An 18,061-nucleotide genomic window follows, 5' to 3' on the forward strand; every position below is an offset into this window, starting at 1 on the left:
CCAGTGTGGGTCTCTGTCTCTATCTCCATCCATCACCAGATGAAGGTTCTATGGTGATATGAAAGATATTCGTCAGTATTGCTGTGGGATAGGGTCATTTCAGGTTCCCTATCCTCCGATTCCCAAGGGACTAACTGGGGACATCGCCTTGGGCTCCTGGGAGCCACTCTAGATTCAAGTCTCTTGCCAACCCTAAGGTGGCTCCCTTAACTAAGATATGTGCTTGAGAGGAATCTCTTAAGTTCAAGGTGTGTCTTCTCTGCCTGTGTTTCCTTCCCTTCAAAGGTCCCTCCTCTTGTCACCTGTAGTTAACAAGTTCAAACATTGGGATCTTAATAAAAAGTCTGCAGTGGGCACACAGTAAGTCAAAAAGGCCCTGTGAATTCTTTCTTGATCAGAAATTATTGTCTTGCATTCCCTTCCAGAAAGATGCAGGGATGAATGCCCTTTTATAGCCAGCACTTGTTTCTCCAGAAGCATTCTACTGGCTGATTTGCTTTCAGCTTAGCCAGTACCAGGGTTTGTTGATTAATCTAGTGCCCGGGGAAGAGATCTTTTTGGGTTGGGTGAGCCCCAGGCCAGAGTATTTATGATTCTGAGAGATGTAGTGGCTGCCACTTTGAGTTTCTTTACTTGTTCTTGCCTTTATGTAAGCCAAATGGTTCGTGTGGTTCTTACTGTGTAGAAAGGAGCTGCGTTCCTGGCACCCGGCTCCCTGCTGCCTGGCTAGCTTATGCCCCGAAATAATTACACGGAATCTGTATTCTTTTAAACACTGCTTGGCCCATTAGTTCTGGCCTCTTAATGGCTAATTCTCACATCTTGCCTAACCCATATTTAGTAATCTGTGTCAGACCAGTCTTACCAGGAAAGATTCAGCATGTCTGACCTGGCGACTTGCTTCATCGCCTCTGCCCTGGAGAGGAGCAGCATGGCGGCTGCCTCACTTCCCTTCTTCCCAGCATTCTGTTCTGTTTACTCTAACCTATCAGGCCAAGCAGTTTCTTTATTAATTAACCATTGAAATCGACAGATTGAAATATGACACTCCCACATCATTACTGGTTTCCTCTGAGACAGTTTTTGTTTTTTTGTTATAATCTTTCAGCATTGGAGGTCACCAGATTCCAGCCTAGGAGTAGAAGAAGCATTCTCTATATCATTAAGTAGAATGTTAGCATCAGAGGGATCTTACACTATATTGCTCACCTTGCCCAGGTCTCCTAATTCTTGTTTTGGGATCCTTTGTTCCCATTCACCTTCACAGGGACAAGAGTGGGAAATGATGTCAAGGAACAACTCCTTACTCCCCAAAGAGCACTTGATGCTTTATCCCATTCCCTGCATCTCCCCCCCCCCCCCCCCCCCCCCCCCCCCCCCCCCCCCCCCCCCCCCCCCCCCCCCCCCCCACCCCCAGCCCAGTCCTCTAAAGCCAGAGTCTCGGCTAGATCATTACTGACAGGGTAAGTAAGCCCTAGAATCTAAACAGGTCTGATGAGGTGACCAGGTCTCCTGGCCCAGAAGCTCTCTGTCAGATTCCCCTGCAGGCTCCAATTGAGGCACTGTATGTAATTTATTCTCTTGTCCTCTTGCCATTGGCTTTGTCCTTAGGCTAAGTTCCACTCAAGGAACTGTTCCTTTATGCTCTGATTTTCTCCACTTGTTGGAAGCTCAAGAGTACAGGTCTTGAGCAAGACTTCATGAAGAAGCAGGGTGGTGGTGGCACACGCCTTTAATCCCAGCATTTGGGAGGCAGAGGCAGGCGGATCTCTGTGAGTTCGAGACCAGCCTGGCCTACAAGAGCTAGTTCCAGGACAGGCTCCAAAACCACAGAGAAACCCTGTCTCGAAAAACCAAAAAAAAAAAAAAAAGAAATGGATGAGGTCAGGTCTGCATGTGTAAGTTGTGAGTATCTGTTGCTAACATTTTCATACTGGAGTTTGTTCTCTAGTGCGTCCTTGGGCTACAGACTACACAGCCTAAACAATTGCAGTAAGCCTTCATGTGAAATCAGACCACAAGAGAACCAGGCTTTCTCTTTTACTCTTAGGCTCAGAATTAGATTTGGCCTTCTGAGAGTGTCTTGTAAACTCAGAGAAAATGAAGTCATCCGAGTCTCTATGCCTGCCTTTCCTTTTCCTTAGCTGTGGTCCGAGTGTGCTGATAACAGCAGCCAAGCTTGGTCCAGAGAGAACTAGAAGAGACTTTTGCCAGGACTATAAAGCAGAAGCAAGGCGGGTGTCTTTCCTATCTGTTCCTCATCTGACTAAAAGCCTAAAAATGCTTTAGCAGCTAGATCTGGGACTGGCTCTTCCGGTGCGGATGGGAACTGCTCTGCCCCGCCTTGCCCTGCCCGGTTAAGGAAGCTCTTGTTAGCAAATCAGACAGCAGAGGGCATGGGTGTTTTTAGACAAAAGGAAACTGTTTGAAACCCAATGTCTGCCATCCACTGTTTTTCTTCTGTTCAGTGAATGAAGGTGACTGAAATTGATCAGTGGTGAAACTGCATGGGCTACATTGTCCTTCCCTGTAGTGAGTTTACTATGGCCGTAGGGCAGATAGCAGGATGTTGCCTTCTGTGAGCACTATAGTGCTCTTAAACAGTCCCAAACCTCCCTTACCCTGCCCCTTTAGTTCATCCTTTTTAGCCTCCCCATTCTCCACTTAGTAAACAGTCCCAAGTAGATATAATTGTTCTCCATTTTCTCTGGAAGTACAGGGTTTTTTTTTTTTCATAATTGTTACTTGATGAAAGCCATTGTTTCCCCCCCCCCCCCCCCCCCAGCCTTGGGAAAGTTGGAGCTTTAGACTGTGGTGTGAGTGAGGTTATGCACTGTATCTCAGTTACCTTGTGAAGCTGCAATATGCATGGCCCTTCATTCACTTGCTCCTGGGGATGTGGCCTCCCCTCATCTGTATTGGAAATGATAGGCAGGCTGATTTTGTATCCAGAGCTATTTGGTCTAGGCTCAGGTAGGTAGGTGGGCCTCTTTCAGGCCAGGTCATGGCAACTATTTGGCTCAGGCAGCTGTAGTTTTCACACTCTGTTCCTGTGTACTCCTGAGCCACTGCTTTCTTTCCTCCCAAACCAGGTAAACTGTCTTGAGCCCCATCCTCACCTACCTGTCTTGGCAACCAGTGGCCTGGACCATGATGTGAAGATCTGGGCACCCACAGCTGAAGCGTCCACTGAGCTGACGGGGTTAAAGGATGTAAGTGAATGGCTGAAGGCATTCGTTTGTAGAAACAAATGTGTAACTGTCACAGGAAGGACAGTTCTTTAAAGTCATTCTCTAACAGCTCTTCTGCTTCCTCCCACTGCCTCTGTGGAGACAGTCCTGAGCCAGAACAGCTCTGAAGTGCTTCTAGTTAGTAGGTAGGAAGCATCCATAGGAAAAAACTGTTTTATGGTAGAGTGTCCAGCCTTGCCAGTGACTGGCCTTTGGCATCCTTTCCGAATCTAGGGCTACATTAGCTTAATGGTATCAGAAGGAATGTTTTATTGGAATTAAAGACACAGTCTGCTTATCCCACCCCCTCCCCTCCCCCACAGTGCTGGGGATCTTACTTGGTCTTGCACATGCACTACCACTGAGCTACGATCTAGCTAGCCCCTTGGTTTTCAGAGACAAGCTTTTTTTTTTTTCTTTTTGGTTTTTCGAGACAGAGTTTCTCTGTAGCTTTGGAGCCTGTCTTGGAGCTAGACCAGGCTGTCCTTGAACTCACAGAGATCTGCCTGCCTTTGCCTCCCAAGTGCTGGGATTAAAGGTGCGCACCATCACCGCCCAGCTCAGAGACAAGCTTTTAATGAGTAGCTCAGGCTTGGTCTTGAATTTGATCCTCCTATCTCCACCTTCCAGTGCTGGGTTATAGTCATATGCAAACAGCAGTGCCAGTCTTGTTGATCAAGCCTGGGTTTCTATTAATTACTATCCCTTCTCCTAACTCTTTTGGGTTCCAGGTGATTAAGAAGAACAAGCGAGAACGGGATGAAGATAGCTTACATCACACTGACTTGTTTGATAGTCACATGCTTTGGTTCCTTATGCATCACCTGAGACAGAGACGTCATCATCGGGTAAGCCTTCATTGGGTCAGTATCAGTTGGAAGTGAGTTCCCAAAGATTATGTGCCTTTGAAGAAGCCTAAGCACACTTCCTTACTATATTAAAGAGGAATGGCATGGTCTCGGCTGGGTGTCTCATCCACTGGCCTTTTATCCCTATTAGACCAACTAGTAGAGAGGAGGGTGTGTGTGATTTTTGTCCTCTGTCACCTTATATGCAGAGGCTTATGGGTGGGTGGGAGGGGTAGAGAAGAAATGATTGCTCTGGGTGACCTGTGTTAACTTCATGCTAAAAGAGGTCTAGAGTAGGGGTCAGGCAACGAAGCTTTATTGAAAACACAGCCATACTTGTTCTCTGTACTATCTGTGGCTGCTTTCATGTTACAGAGGCAGAGCTGAAAAGAGACCATATGCCCACAAATATTTACAGTCTGGCCTTTTAAGAAAAATTCTGAGCCAGGCACAGTAGTAGCTACTGGGGAGGCCAACCTAGGACGATTGGGAGTAACAGGTCGCACTAGGTTATTTAATTTAAAAAAAATTCTAGATCTAAGGTCTTGTCTTTGATCCAGGGGACATTACTAACAAGGATTTCCCATCCTACAGCGCTGGCGAGAACCTGGGGTTGGGGCCACAGATGCGGACTCTGATGAGTCTCCCAGCTCCTCAGACACATCGGACGAGGAGGAGGGCCCTGACCGGGTGCAGTGCATGCCATCCTGAGGCCCCAAACTTAGGAGGGATGGGCTGGGGCTGCCAACCCGATCCTGCCTGGGCAAGTCTTTTTCAATCCCAGGCCCTTATATTCATCAGAAATGCACTTTGGACTTTTTGTTTAAATAAAAGAAAGATATCTGAGAAGGACAGACCACAGGAGATTGAACCAGCAGAGAGCCCCTAGGAGTGAGAGACAGCCGGTATGAGCTTCCATGGAAAGGTGCAAAGGACTCAGCAGAAACAGGCCTCTCCCTGAAGCCTTTGTTTAGGGGAGAGAAACAAAGCCTTTTGTTAACTGGCTTGGATAGGAAATGGGGCTTATTTTTCTTTAACCTCCCTTGTTTCTTTTGTGGGGGGTGGGGGGAAGGACTGGCTGGTCAGTACCAAGGGGCCAGAGAAGAGGGTAGGAATGCCACTCTCTTTGGTTTAGGTTTTTCACTTTTTTTCCTCCCCCTTTTTTTTTTTAAGAAGTCTGAACAGTTCCATTGTTTTTTGCCCCTGAGCAACCGCATCCCAGGACTGTTTTATTTTCTTTTTTCTGGGAAATCCTTAAACGTCCCTAACTATCCCAGTACTCTTTTCTTCCCTTTCCACTGTACTTATTCTCTGTACTTATCACAGTGTGTACACTTGACTAGGTGTCCTCCACTTTGTCATCTTCATCCCAGCACCCTCTAAGTGGGGGTCTGTGATGGAGTTTGTGGAGAAGTGGGGTGGGGGCACGAGGTGGAAAAAACAGGAAGAAGTTACCTCTTTGTTTTGTTTTGAATTGTTCAGTGGCAGCAATTTCCCTGTCCCTATCACTGTTAGAGGCCTAATTTTATATCTATAAATATATTAAAAAGCAAGTTAAACTTGGATGTATCAAGTTAAAATTATTGTCAGAAGTTTAAATACCTATATATTCTCTATGAATACAATGCAATAAAGGGACTTAAAGGAAGAATGAGCGAGAGTGATGATATAGAGGGGACACACGCGGCCAGCTTCCATTTATATATGGCTGTCAGAGCCTGGGGCTTACCTTTAGTTCTTACAAGGCTCAAAAATGCAAGAATATTTGGCTGTGCCCTTCTCTGCCTTGATGCAGCGGTATGAAAAAACAAATTCCTCTCAACTTTGCCTCAGGTCTCCTAATTCCCTTAAGTCTTGTGAGGGATCCCAAGATTGCTCCCCTCATTGGAGGCTGGCCTGTCTTTAAAACATGGGCCGAAGTGTGACTTCCAAGGGCACCACTGCTACAGGCCTTACCCTGGATCTGTGGATGACAGAAAGCACACTTGACCCCCTGGCCTTTAGCTGCTTGATTCCTTAAGCCATTCAACTCCATACCAGCTCCCTTCTTAATGGAAAACTCCTGTGAATTGAGGGGCAAGCCAGTAATCGGAAGGTTATTCTGGTGACTGGGGTGTAGACACCCGTCTTAACCATTGGCCACTGTGTGTTAAAGTCCCTGTTGAATTCTTGCCCTAAATGCTTTTGCTGCTATTTCTTTGCCCCTAGTTTTCACAAGGTTCAATCAGGAATCCTGTATCCTGGGTCGGTTCAATTTGACCACACTGGGCCAGGATGAAGGGGGAAGAGCAGAGGGTGGTATCTTTACACACTCCTTCCTCCTGCCCCTTTCTTAGCAGCTCAGACCAGATCCAGTACTGTACTTCCTGAAGCAGGGAGTGGAGGATGTCCTCACTGCTAGTGGGAGTATGAGGTGGGCTTAAAACCATGCACTCTGGAATTTGTTGTATTTTCTCTCAGTAAAGCTTTTCCCCCCTGACTGCTGCTTTGTGTGGTATGTGGTCCATTTATTTGTGACAGAGAACTTTGGTTCCTTCCAGTATAGATGCTTGATTCTGCCAAAGTCCCTGTTTCTAATGCTTGAGCTACAGAAGAATGTTTTAGTGGGATGGGCCTGTTTATGCCAGTGCCCTTGATTCCTACTGAAGTGAATGATAATAGGGAAAACATGGCTACATGTCCCCTCCCAGTCATTCAGACATTTCCCAACTCTTAATGACCCACAGAAATTCTGGAATCAGTCAGGTACAGTACAGTCAGTCACCTTTATTCCAGGGTTAGAACAAGGCCGTGGCATGCTGCAGACAGGAGCACAGGCTAGGGGCAACCTCACGGCAGCACAAGGATAGCAGGGTAGGTCAGTCTATCAGGGCAGGTTAGTCTATTTAAAGGTTTGTTTTTGTTTTTTTTTGTTTGTTTGTTTGTTTTTTTTTTTTTTGCCTTACAGAGAAACTGCTGAAAAGCACCCTCTCTCTTCTCCTGTTTCTCCCATAAATAAGGAAAGCTCCGTCTCGCTCTCATATACCATCCCAGATGGAAGAATGGTTTATGCTTAGTTCCTTTCTCCCAGCTATACAAGTCTCTATTTTCTTAAAGGAGAAGCCAGACAGGACTAGGGAGACTTAGGAAGGACCTTTAAGGCAAAACTGGAGTCTTGGAGGTGTGTGTGTTAAGGCAGGTGTCTGCAGCAGTGGCCAGAGGGGATGGGCAGACTGGGCTGGGCTGGGAGTTGAATGTGCTAGTCTGGCTTCTTCCTCTGACAGCCTGGCCTCCCCTCCTGTGAAGCTTTGCTCCCACATCCTAGAAGCTCCTACCTTTAACTTTCTCTAAATAGTCTCTGAGCTCACATGTAAATTTAATGTTTGCTGTGGTTGGTTTAAATGCTTTCTTTTCCATTTGGGCTATGTAACAATTTGGCTCTGTCACTCCCTTCACTGTGACAATCCCCTCCCTCCCACTCCTGCTCTGGCCTAGACAATAAGTTAATGCCAAAAACCACAAAAAAAGGGCAGACATGGCAGTGCGGGTTTAATATACATATATGTAGAATATATATGTACACACAGTTAGCACGGTCAAGATGGGGAAGGGCATCTTGGGACAGGTAGGAGGCTGGGTTCACTCACTGTACTCTGTGACTTGGCGGCATCCACAAACCCAAATGAAAAAGGTTACCAAGTCCCTTCCTGGATTGAATTAGGGTGGTAATCAGCGCAAAGGAAACCACTGTAATTAACTCCTTTTTGGGGTATTCCAGAGTGTGAAGGCTACCTACAATATCCATATTGGGACCCCGTAGGTGTGGGCAGGTTGAGGTTAAAGCCTACAGATCTCATTCCCCAATCTCCTTAGGCTCAGGGTCAGTATATTCAACAGTCTCTATTTAGGAATAAAGGAGTAGAAAGTGGGCCTGTCTCTGCCTGCATCCCTATCTCAGGCTCAGTAGTGCTTGGTCCCAGCATAGTCTCTCCAGAGCAGAAGTTGGGGACATCAAATGCTGGCTTCTCCATGGGGTTTGACTTTGGGGGGCGGCCAGGAAAGGATCTAGTGGACTTCTCATTAAGATTTCTGGCTCATACCCATCCCAGGCCCATGACAAGGGCATAAAAGAGGGCCTACTGGCGCTCAGGACTTCAGCCTAAGGAACAGCAGGAAACTGGACTCCAGCCAGTCCAGCAGAGATTTACAAACACTGAATTCTGGCTTTGCTTTCCCCTTCCAGGTAGAGGTTGAGTTGCCTCTTATCTTCCTTCCCCATTGGTTTTCTTTAGCTCTAACCATCTCTCCCATACCTCATCTTCACCTTAACTCCTCAGTGCAGGAAAATGCAGGTCCTTTCTGCTTCCATACTTTAAAGATGTGGGGGAAGAGTGGAGGAAAGGGGAGGAGGAGGAATGTGCCGATTTCTATTTACATAGAAATAGCTTCCACCTCCCCTATAGTGGGGAAATTAACCCCCCCCTCCCCTGACTCCAGTCCCCTCATGAGGAGGAGGAACTAGATGAGCTAGACAGACAGACAGCCAGAGCGTGTGAACACGCACACACACGCGCAAAGTAAGGGGGTTAGGACCAAGTTAGTAAGTGGGTACGGGGCAGGGGGAGTGCCCTAGCCCCTCCCGGTGAGGATGGGGAAGGGAGTGGTCTGATGAAGATCAACCTTCCTCCTCTTCCTCCCCCTTGCTCAAGCCTTCTTTGGTGGGGGAGCCAATTTGATGATTTCTTCCTCAGAGGGCTGCCGGATAATGTCTGGAAAAGCAAAGATGGGTGTGTCCAGGGATAGAAGTTAACCAGCAGGCCCACGGAGCATCCATCTCCACTCCCAAGAATATATAGTCAGAGAAGAAAAGCAGCAGTGTAGCTATGCCCAAGGCATGGCCTGTTACCTTTGTACTTCTTGGCACTGGGGATACGGGTTAGCTTGGTGTCCAGCTCATCCTCCTCTGAGATCTTCAGCACGCGGGTTCTGTAGTCGACCACCATAGTGAGTAGGTCAGGACGACGGGATATCTCAAAGATGTGCTCAATGTAGGAGAGGTTGTCTGGAGGAAGGCAGCTTGAGTCAGAACTTGGCGACAGAGGTCAGCGTCTACCCTGTCAAACTGGTATTCTTGAACCAACACTAACTGCTTACATTGGTTACTGGAGGGGACAACAGTGAAAGAAGGGGGTGCTAAGCCAGTAAAAGGAAGCTTGCGGCAGCCATGCTGTTCTGAGGACTGATCTAGGTAGGACGGGTGTCAATGAAAGTTTCTAGGGCATAAATGGGAAATAAAGACTAGATATCAAGTCCATCCTTGGGGAAGGGACAATAGAAAAACTGCCTTCAAAATTAGCCCACACCCATCCTGTCCTTTTTCCATTTTCTTTCCAAATGAGTATCAGAATTCGAGACACCACATGTGGAAAAGAAGGATGCGATTTAGAGCCAATCAAAAAGGTTCTGTGTCCAGTAAGAAAAGCTACTTAGAGAAAGCACTGACAAAGACAGGGTGGTTTGTGAAGATTGTGTGTGCCTCCTGCCCTGATTGCTGCAATAGCCTTGCGTAGTCCTCCTCCAGTGTCCCTCTCTGCCATCTATCATCCTAGAGCCAGAAGAGTTCACACAAAGGACTCTGACTTCCCTTTCAGACCATCTAACTCAAGATTTACATTCTCAGGTAATCAGATCCAATCTTTTTAAGTCTAGCTAAGGTTCTCTGGGTTCTGCTTTAGGAATCCCACTTGTCTTGGGGATGGTCTATTATCATTATCATTGTGTATGAGTGTGGGCAAAGTACATGGAGGTCAGAGGACAACTTTGAGGAGTTGGTTCCCTCTTTGACTGAGCCCTGGGCTCTTGGTGGACATGCATGGCAAGGCTTTTACCTGTCACTCTGCCGGCACTTGAGACGGCCTCACACAACTCTCCCTGCAAGCCCCAGCTGCGTGTTACTGCTCTAATCAGTGTCTCCCTCCTACTGTTAAAAAGCAGCAGCCTCTAAAAGTAGGTAAGAAAACATTAGAACTATGGCTTTAAGTTTTACCACAATAGCACAGGAGTATTAAACATTTTGTACTAAAAAGGGCCATAAAGGAAGCATGTCTCTTAATGATTACTGCCCTAGAACCCTGTCTCTTAAGAGTGTATCATTTACCCTGCCCCGTCATAAGGTTTCACTTTGTGTGAGAGGCTTGTGTTAGTTTGTTTCTATTTGCTGAATGAACAGAGCCCCCACAACCTTTGTCCAGCTTGTTGTGGCTCTCCAGGAAGCTAAACCAAGCACTGCCTGTAGTGATCTCCTCACTCTTCTCACTGGGGATGTCCTCCTTGCAGGCTGACTTGAGCTGTTCCAGATCTTCAAGGGTGATGTTGTTGGTCAGGTCCTGAAGGAGAGTCCCGTACTCTGCCATGACTGGTAGTCAGGGTAATAAAGGGAGAGAAAGCTGAGCTTAGTATATGGAGTTTGGTTCACTTGCTGCCAGTTCTTATCTGCACCTTATCCCCATCCCCAGCAACAAACACACGAGAGCACTTTGTCCCGCCAGGATGATATGTACCTAAAATGTGGAGGTTCAGGAGAGCATATCTGGCGGGAGAAAAGGAAAACCTCTGACATACAAGAAGAAACTTAGGAAAGCTAGGTGCCATCATGGAGTCTAGAGTGACAGGTCACACACACCCCATACATAATCTTTTTCTTTTTTCCCCTCCCTTAACAGTAACCCTGGCAACAGCTCCCTTGACTGAGGAGGCGGTTGCCGTGGCAACATTCTCCAGACTTTCTTGCGGTCCCCCTCCCAATTGCCCCACCTACCTACAACTCCTCCCCCTGTCACAGGCTTGCCTAGCATTGAGACACTAAAAGGTTTGGTTGAAGCCCTGTGCATTCCATCTTCCGTTCTTCCCCAGAAGCAAAGGGTTCCTCATTTCAACTTCCCACCACCCTGCCAATGACTCATTTTGGATGGATGCCTAATTACTTGGTCTGATGGATCCCTGTCCCATGCTTACCCCTGCATTAGATTATTAGGTCTTAAAGTAGCTGGGAGCGGTGGGCCACCCCCACCTTTGTGAAGCCCATTTTTCTCCCTTTATAGTTTACTGGGCCCCAACTCAGCCCTCCTAGCCTTTGTGCTCTGCCTGCAGCCCCCGCGCCCAAGAATACCAAGCGGCTGGCCCTGGCCCCTTGCCCAGTTCCCAGGCAGGCTGGGTGATGGGGGGAGGGGAGTTTAGATGTAGCTTTCAGAAATCTGGCAGGAAGGGGGCTGCTAACCTCCAACCTGGCTGCCTACAGGCAAGGCTAGACCTGCCATTGGCCTCCATACCTCTCATGATCTTCAGCTGAGGAAGAGGAAGGGAGCACTCAAGGACACCCTTCACTAAAATAGGGACAATAGCTAAAACAGAAAGGTCAGACCTGGGGCTGGTGAGATGGCTCAGTGATTAAGGGCACTAGCTGTTCCTCTAGAGGACCTAGGTTCAATTCCCAGCACCCACATGGGAACTCAAAACTGCAACAATTCCTGTTCCAGGGGATCCAAAACTCACCCAGACATATAAGTAGGCAAAACACCAATGTATATTTAAAAAAAAAAAAGTCAGACCTTAGAATGAACTTTATAGATTTGATAAAATGTAAAACTCCAGTGGTACGCTAAGTGACTGAGCATAGTGACCTATGCCTGTAGTTCCAACATTCAGCAGTCTAAGGCAGAATTGCTGCAAGTTTAAGGTCATCCTGGACTACATAGCAAAACCTTATTTCAAGTAAGGAACTGTTTTTTGCAATGAGTATATTTTTATGTTCAGAAAATTAAAGCACTAAAAAAGTAACTACATAAACATTGTGGCTAGACCAAAAGGTGGGCAAGAAATTGTTTGGCCTTGGACCTGACCAGAGCTGCCCATGCATCACCCAATACTGACCTGAAACTTGCAGATCAAAGGAGCAGGTTGATAAACCTGTTTTCCTTGTTTCTAGCCTCTCTTGCAAGGGAACTGAGGCAGAGCCATGGGCATTGCATAAGTATGGGCCCAGAAGACCTTATTCTCAGCCCCCTATTTGGACCAGAATAAACTCTCAGAATAATACTTTCCCTCCGTGGCAGGCACCGTGACACAGACAGACAATAAGCCAGACAGCAGGGCTAGCACGATCCATGGTAGAATTGGTCAGAAACACTTTTACTTGCACACCAGGTGCCACCAGACAGAAGGGCCCAGCGGTGGTCCTACCAGGCAGGGCCAGGGACAATGCTCTCTGACTGTCAGCACCAGAAACCATCTCTGCCTTGAATCTAGGTCACATAGCAGCAAGCTGGAGCCCAGCCCCGCCTCCACTGATAATCCTAGGGCAGAAAAAGGGGTGTGTGGGGGAGGGGCTGGAAGAGTAGCATAGGATGGAGACCAGAAGACCCTGCCCCAAAGGAGGCACGAGGACCAAAGTCTCAGTGGAAAAGGGGTCCTACTGCCTTGATGTCACAGGGAAGAGGATTTGTAAATACGAGAGCTGCTGTGGGAGGAACGTGTGTAGCTGTGTGTGACTTGGGAGGAGTGAAGATTTAGGGCTCTGGATTTAAAACACAGATCTGCCGGGGAGGTAGGCGGGAAGGGATTAATGTGTGTAACATACACACCCACAAAGGTTGGGGGCAGCGGCTAGGAGCTTTCCAAGAGTAATACATACAAGGAGGCCCTTAAGAGGAATGTGGGTAGGAATATATAAGGTGGTTAGGGAGAGACAATGTGTACAGCCATGTTTGCACGCACTTGAGTTTTCCTGGGGGAAAACAGGTATGTGGCAGATAGAGTAGGTGTGTTTGGATGTTCTGGTAATGGAGGTATATGCAGGCACTAGCTGTGAGCTTCTGGGGGACGTATGTTTGTGTTAGAACCAGCTGAGAGTATGCAAGAAAGTACAGACTCCAATCCGGAGGGGTGAGGGAACCCACAATGTGACAGGAGAGCTGGCCTTGGGAAAGGCTGCGCATGAGGAATTCAGTGGATATGGGGGGGGGGCGCTAGGCACAGAGTCCACAAGGCTGCAGCCTCCACTCAGCTGTTACCATAGCAACCTCCGTTCAGAGTTACCCCCCCCCCCCATCATCAGGACAATGACACCACCAATGGGAAGAGTATGGAGAGGGCTAAGGGACAGAAAAGAGGACTAGGGTCTCTTGAGGGAGCAGAGTAAGGAGAATCTGAAGTTGCTATTTGCCCATGGCGAGGTGTGACAGAGGCAAAAGCAGGGCAGTTAGAGAACTTTTTAAGGGTACAGACAGGAGGACTCTCCCCTACGTGACTTTTGGGTTTCACTAATCAGTTCTTACCCCTGGCGGGTGAGTCTGGTGGGGCTTGGCAGAGCTTGCCTCTTTCATCCTCACCAAAGATTGAGAATTCGTAAGGGCCTATCGAGAAGTCTGCCTTCCTGGCTCTAGAAATTCTCATCTCTGGAGCAGCACAGGGGCCGTCTCAGGAGCGCCGGGTGGAGGCCACTCTTGGGACAGGATACCAGGACAGGAACTGGAGCTCAGGCTGCAGGAAGTCAGTTCCCTTCCCTCCCGTCTCATTCTGTATTCTGCTCATTGCTTCCTCACACCTTCCTTCCTTCCTTCCTCCCTCCCTCTCCGAAGGTGGCTCTAGGCAGAGCCCTGACCACTGAGGGTGCGGGAGAAGGGGTCTTTAGGTGCGGATTGGGAAGATAGCACTAGACAAAGAAGTCGTGTGTTGCTCAGAGAAGCCTCGCAAATGGACAAGCACCTGTAGTGGAGGTGCAGCACCAGAACTATTTCTGAGCATTCTGACACTAATCTGTGGTCGATTATCCCCTTTCCCCAGCATTTGGTTCCACAGAGGAAATTTAAAAAGGAAGCCTAAGGATTAGATTTTACCCCTTCCTCCACATCTGTTACAGCTGCTGGCCGTTGAGGGGAGGGGCCGCCATCCTGGGCAGATGCAAGGACCTGAAGGTCCCTTTAATAGGCGGGAGGGGATTCCTAGGCACTCACTCAAGTCTGTTGGTCTTGTCTGGAGCTGGAAGCTGGAGGAAGTAATCAAGGGAAACAGGTGGGAAGGGAGGGCGCTAAGGTTGGAGCCACTGTGATGTAAGTGAAGTCTGGGCCCCAAACCCAGGCAGTTTCTTTCTTTGGGTACCTTAGCTGACTTCTTCCCCTAACTTTTTTTGTCTAGCTCGGCCACCCTTCTTCCTGTAACAAAGAGGGTTTTTACAGTTCCAGGTCAGCCTGGGAGGACAGCTCTAAAATGTACACCTAGGAAGAAAAACAGGTTGCCTCTGGGACTGCAAAGGGCCATGCCCAAGATGGAGGTGGCCAAAGATAGCTGGCATTGGATTAGGCAGGGCAGAAGAGGGCTTCACGACGGTGAACAGGGAATGGGCCCTGTGACTCTCCCTCTAGACTGACTGTTCATGTCTTTCACAGCTTTGTCCCTTCTCATCTATTTCCTTTCTCCTTCGTCAGTTTTGGTTTCTTTTTCCACCTCTTTCAGCTACCTCCTTTAGCCCCACTTTGGAGGACCAGGCAAGCACTCTCCCACTGGGCTAAGTCCACGGCACTCATACCTTCCATCTCTCCCGATGCACGCATCCCGTTTGCGGATAGCCAAGGACACATTTGAACTTCATGAGACTCAGAGTCCCCACCCAAATACTCAGAGCTACCATAAGGAGGGGATCCGCTTCCCCACTGAAAAGGAAAAAGGTTGACAGGAGGGAATATATGATGGTTGGCTGCTGCCTAGCTAGTGAGGAAGCCTAGCTGGACTATCTTCACGTTGTACGTGAAGATCTGTGTGTGAGGTCGTGTGAGTCTGTGACCTTATGTATGAAGTATATGTACATACACCTGCTGAGCACAGGTGTCGTATAAGTAGTAGGCAACCGGAGAAGCTGGCAGCCTAGGGCATGCTGGCAGTTTCCCCACTGGAGTGTTTAACCGCAAAGGGAAGAGCAATTAACACTAATCGCTCATCCAGCCTGGGGGCCAGACACAACCTAGAGAAACAAGACACAAATGTTCACGTGTTCCTTCTAACTCCCTGCTTTCTTCACCCTTCCTAACTTCTGGTCCTCTTTAGCCTACTCTCCAGCATTCTCCGGTTCCTCTGGCCACCCTTCTCTCTCTTTTCCTCTCCATGGTTCACTCTGGGTCTGTCCCTTTTTCCACACATTCCTCTCTCTCTCTCTCTCTCTCTCTCTCTCTCTCTCTCTCTCTCTCGTTCTCTTTCCCCACCCTCCCTCTAACTTGGGTTCCTTCCGTGGCTGACTCATTCTTGCTTCTGCTCCCTCCTCCATCCTTTGGCCACACTGATGCCCAGAATCTAGCCACTCCCAGGTACTCCATGCTCTAAACGTGCAGTCAGCAAGAAAGGTCACAGGAAGCCCCTCACCCAGGTAAGAGCACAGGCTCACCAGTCTTTGAAGTATTGTCTGCTAAAGCTGTCCATAAAATCTGGGTGCGTTTGTGGAGAGCAGCCGCTTACATCCACTACTCAACATTCCTCCTGAGAGGGATATCTTAGAGCCGCCGGTCACGGAGACTCCACACAGGAGGCAATGGGTTGTGGTGGGTGGGTGTATGTGTAGTGCAAGGATGTTGTGATTTGGTTTGTATGAGAGGATGTGTGTAAGTCACATGGGTGTGTGTCACCGTGTGGTTGGCTTTTTTCCTTAAAGGTGTGTTGTGTCCCTGTCGGTTTTGACACTGATTTTTAAAAAAAAAAAAAAAAAAAAATTAGGGTCTTTACGTAGTCTACATCATTCCTCTGCACCCGCAGCTCCTACCTCCTTCCCTCCGGGCAAGCTTCCACCAATCTCACTCTCCCCAGACGCAGTAGGCTGGGTGTGAGAGCACACCTACCAGCTGCCTGCTGCCGGAGGAGCTGATGCTGGGCTGAGCTGAGCCCGGAGACCGCCTGCAGAGGCGAGTCCGAAGCAACAGCGAGGAGGGAGGGGCGGGAGCTGGCCTGGCCAGGCCGGCTGGGCGGGAAGCAGGCTACATCCTAATCCCCAGGCCCCATAGGACTCCCAAACTGCTGCTCAGCACGAAATGGGCAGACGAAGCCACTCTGCCTGCAGCACAATCCAGATTCTGAATACACCGGCATAAAGCCCACGGGGCCTGACACTATGGACCTGTCTGAATCCTCACGCTCCCCTATTTATCCCCCGGGTTCAGAATCGTGACCTCTCTAGACCCAGACCCCCAATCTACCTCCACCCCACGACACATCTCCCCTTTGCCCCTCTCACCGCCTCCGGAGCTGAGCGCTCAGGGTGCGGGCACTCGTGGGTCCCCGGTTCCTAAGCAGCGTATGGAGCCTGCTCCTTGGCTCCTGCCACCGCTGCTGCCGCTCCTGCCGCCGCCGCCTCTTCCGCCCGTGGAGCAGAGCTGGAGCCCAGCACCGCCTCACCCCACTCGGCTGGCCGGTGATGTCAGAGCCGGGGAGGGGCGGGGGGCGGGGAGCGGCGAGAGAAGGGGGAGGGGAGGCAGGAGGGGACATGGACTGTGGGCTGGGGTTCTGGAAGACTCCTAGATGCAGACAGCACTGGACTGGAGTATGGACTCTGCCTCTTCCACTTCAACTGTGGAACGGTCCTCAGATTAATTTGTCCCCAGTAGGTCGCTTTTCTGCCCTCTGACTTTTGGATGATCACGGTGACTAGGACCCCTGGAAAGCGGAAGCAATTTGGATTGGGGGTTTTGGAAGGCCTGGGACCTCTGGGTTCTCTTGCTTTAGTATTTGGAAAAGCCTCCTTCCTGGCCTTATAGGTCAGAGGAGCAGTAGAAAATGACCAAGTTTATCCATGCTAGGAATAGAAATGGGGATGGGGGTGGGGGAGGAGCCGCAACAGGATAATAATCTCTTTTACTTGGCCTGGAGCCATGATCTCTCCTGGATAATAGCAGCTGGACCCCTGTGCTCCTCCCTCCTCCCGTCTTGCCTTTCCCAAATAAACCCTGACACACTCACCCCCTACACACACACACACACACACACACACACACACACACACACACACACAATGATGTAATTTTATTTTCTGGGGAAAAAAGCCACGAGCTCAGCATGCAAATATAGACAACTAACAAAGCCACCCTTAGCTGTCTCCTAGCTCTGTCCCTCTGCCTAGGCCCAGTGTGATAATTCTCACTTCCTCTCCACCTCAGGGACTTTCCTCCCCCACATTCTCAGCCAGACTGAAAGAGGGAAGGGAGAACTGGAGAAGCCTTCGATATTCACTCCATCTCTAGCATAAGGGATCTCAGCTCAACCCCTGGAAGTGTCAGGCCTTGAAAAGTATGACCATCCTTCCATGTTTGCATGCCACTAGAACGCCTCGTCTTGCCTCTGTTCTAGCTTGGCAGAGACGCTTCCAGAAGCCTTAGGGAGTTGTTCCTTTCTCGGGACCACACTTCTGGGAGAAGCAGGTCATGTTTCTGCCACTTTAAATTTCACAGGGCTTCTCTTTGCTCTTCTCCCCCAGCGTGGCTGGCCGCTGCCCCTTTGAAGATAACATACCCCCAGAATTTGCTTTTGTTCCTAATTCTGTGTCATGGAGCCAAACTCTCTTGTTGACCCATCTTTGAGACTCAGCAACTGCACAACATGTTGTATTTAAATGAAGCAAATCCGGCAGCAGACACAGAGACTATGAGCTTCCTGCTTACTGTTTCCTCTAAATTCATCAAGTTCAGTGTCCACCAGCCAATGAGGATGCTGTGCCAATATAAGGTTCTTCCGACAGTCAGAAATATGAAGTCTTTAGGGACCGGTACCAGATAGGTGCTTAAAAAAAACAGGAAGTTGTTTAGTGTGGTATCTTTCACTGACCTGTACTAAACCCCATACTTTTATGGTATAACCTAACACCCAATTATTAGTTATCCATTATGTGTGAACAGGTTGATGGATATTTGGTTTCTGTTCTATACAATATGGCCATTTTCTTTAAGAAATGCCTGGGTAGATTTGTCTGTGGAG

The 18,061-nt window shown here is 48.8% G+C and overlaps 2 protein-coding genes across 7 annotated transcripts in view; one reads left to right on the forward strand and one right to left on the reverse strand.

The window, feature by feature from the left end:
- Dcaf8 (DDB1 and CUL4 associated factor 8) overlaps positions 1-6,555 on the forward strand; it is a 39,996-nt gene extending 33,441 nt beyond the window's left edge. For all 6 annotated transcript variants that reach the window (XM_050142817.1, XM_050142819.1, XM_050142815.1 and 3 more), the window contains 3 exons: positions 3,093-3,212; positions 3,962-4,078; positions 4,673-6,555. In XM_050142817.1, coding sequence (XP_049998774.1) covers positions 3,093-3,212; positions 3,962-4,078; positions 4,673-4,789 — 354 coding nt within the window. In that variant the 3' untranslated portion in view covers positions 4,790-6,555. The remainder of the gene's footprint in view (positions 1-3,092; positions 3,213-3,961; positions 4,079-4,672) is intronic.
- Positions 6,556-6,824: 269 nt separating this feature from the next.
- On the reverse strand, positions 6,825-16,489 carry Pea15 (proliferation and apoptosis adaptor protein 15). Its single transcript, XM_050142822.1, has 4 exons — positions 16,329-16,489; positions 10,299-10,472; positions 8,964-9,119; positions 6,825-8,826 (listed from the first exon to the last, which is right to left on the reverse strand). Exons 2-4 carry the CDS (start codon positions 10,468-10,470, stop codon positions 8,762-8,764), a joined length of 393 nt encoding a protein of 130 aa, XP_049998779.1. The 5' UTR covers positions 10,471-10,472; positions 16,329-16,489; the 3' UTR covers positions 6,825-8,761.
- Between the last annotated feature and the right edge of the window lie 1,572 nt (positions 16,490-18,061).

This window comes from Alexandromys fortis, unplaced genomic scaffold, assembly GCF_014885135.2.
Source record: "Alexandromys fortis isolate MF-2015 unplaced genomic scaffold, M_Fortis_MF-2015_v1.1 scaffold_51, whole genome shotgun sequence".
In the NCBI taxonomy this organism is placed as follows: Eukaryota; Metazoa; Chordata; class Mammalia; order Rodentia; family Cricetidae; genus Alexandromys; species Alexandromys fortis.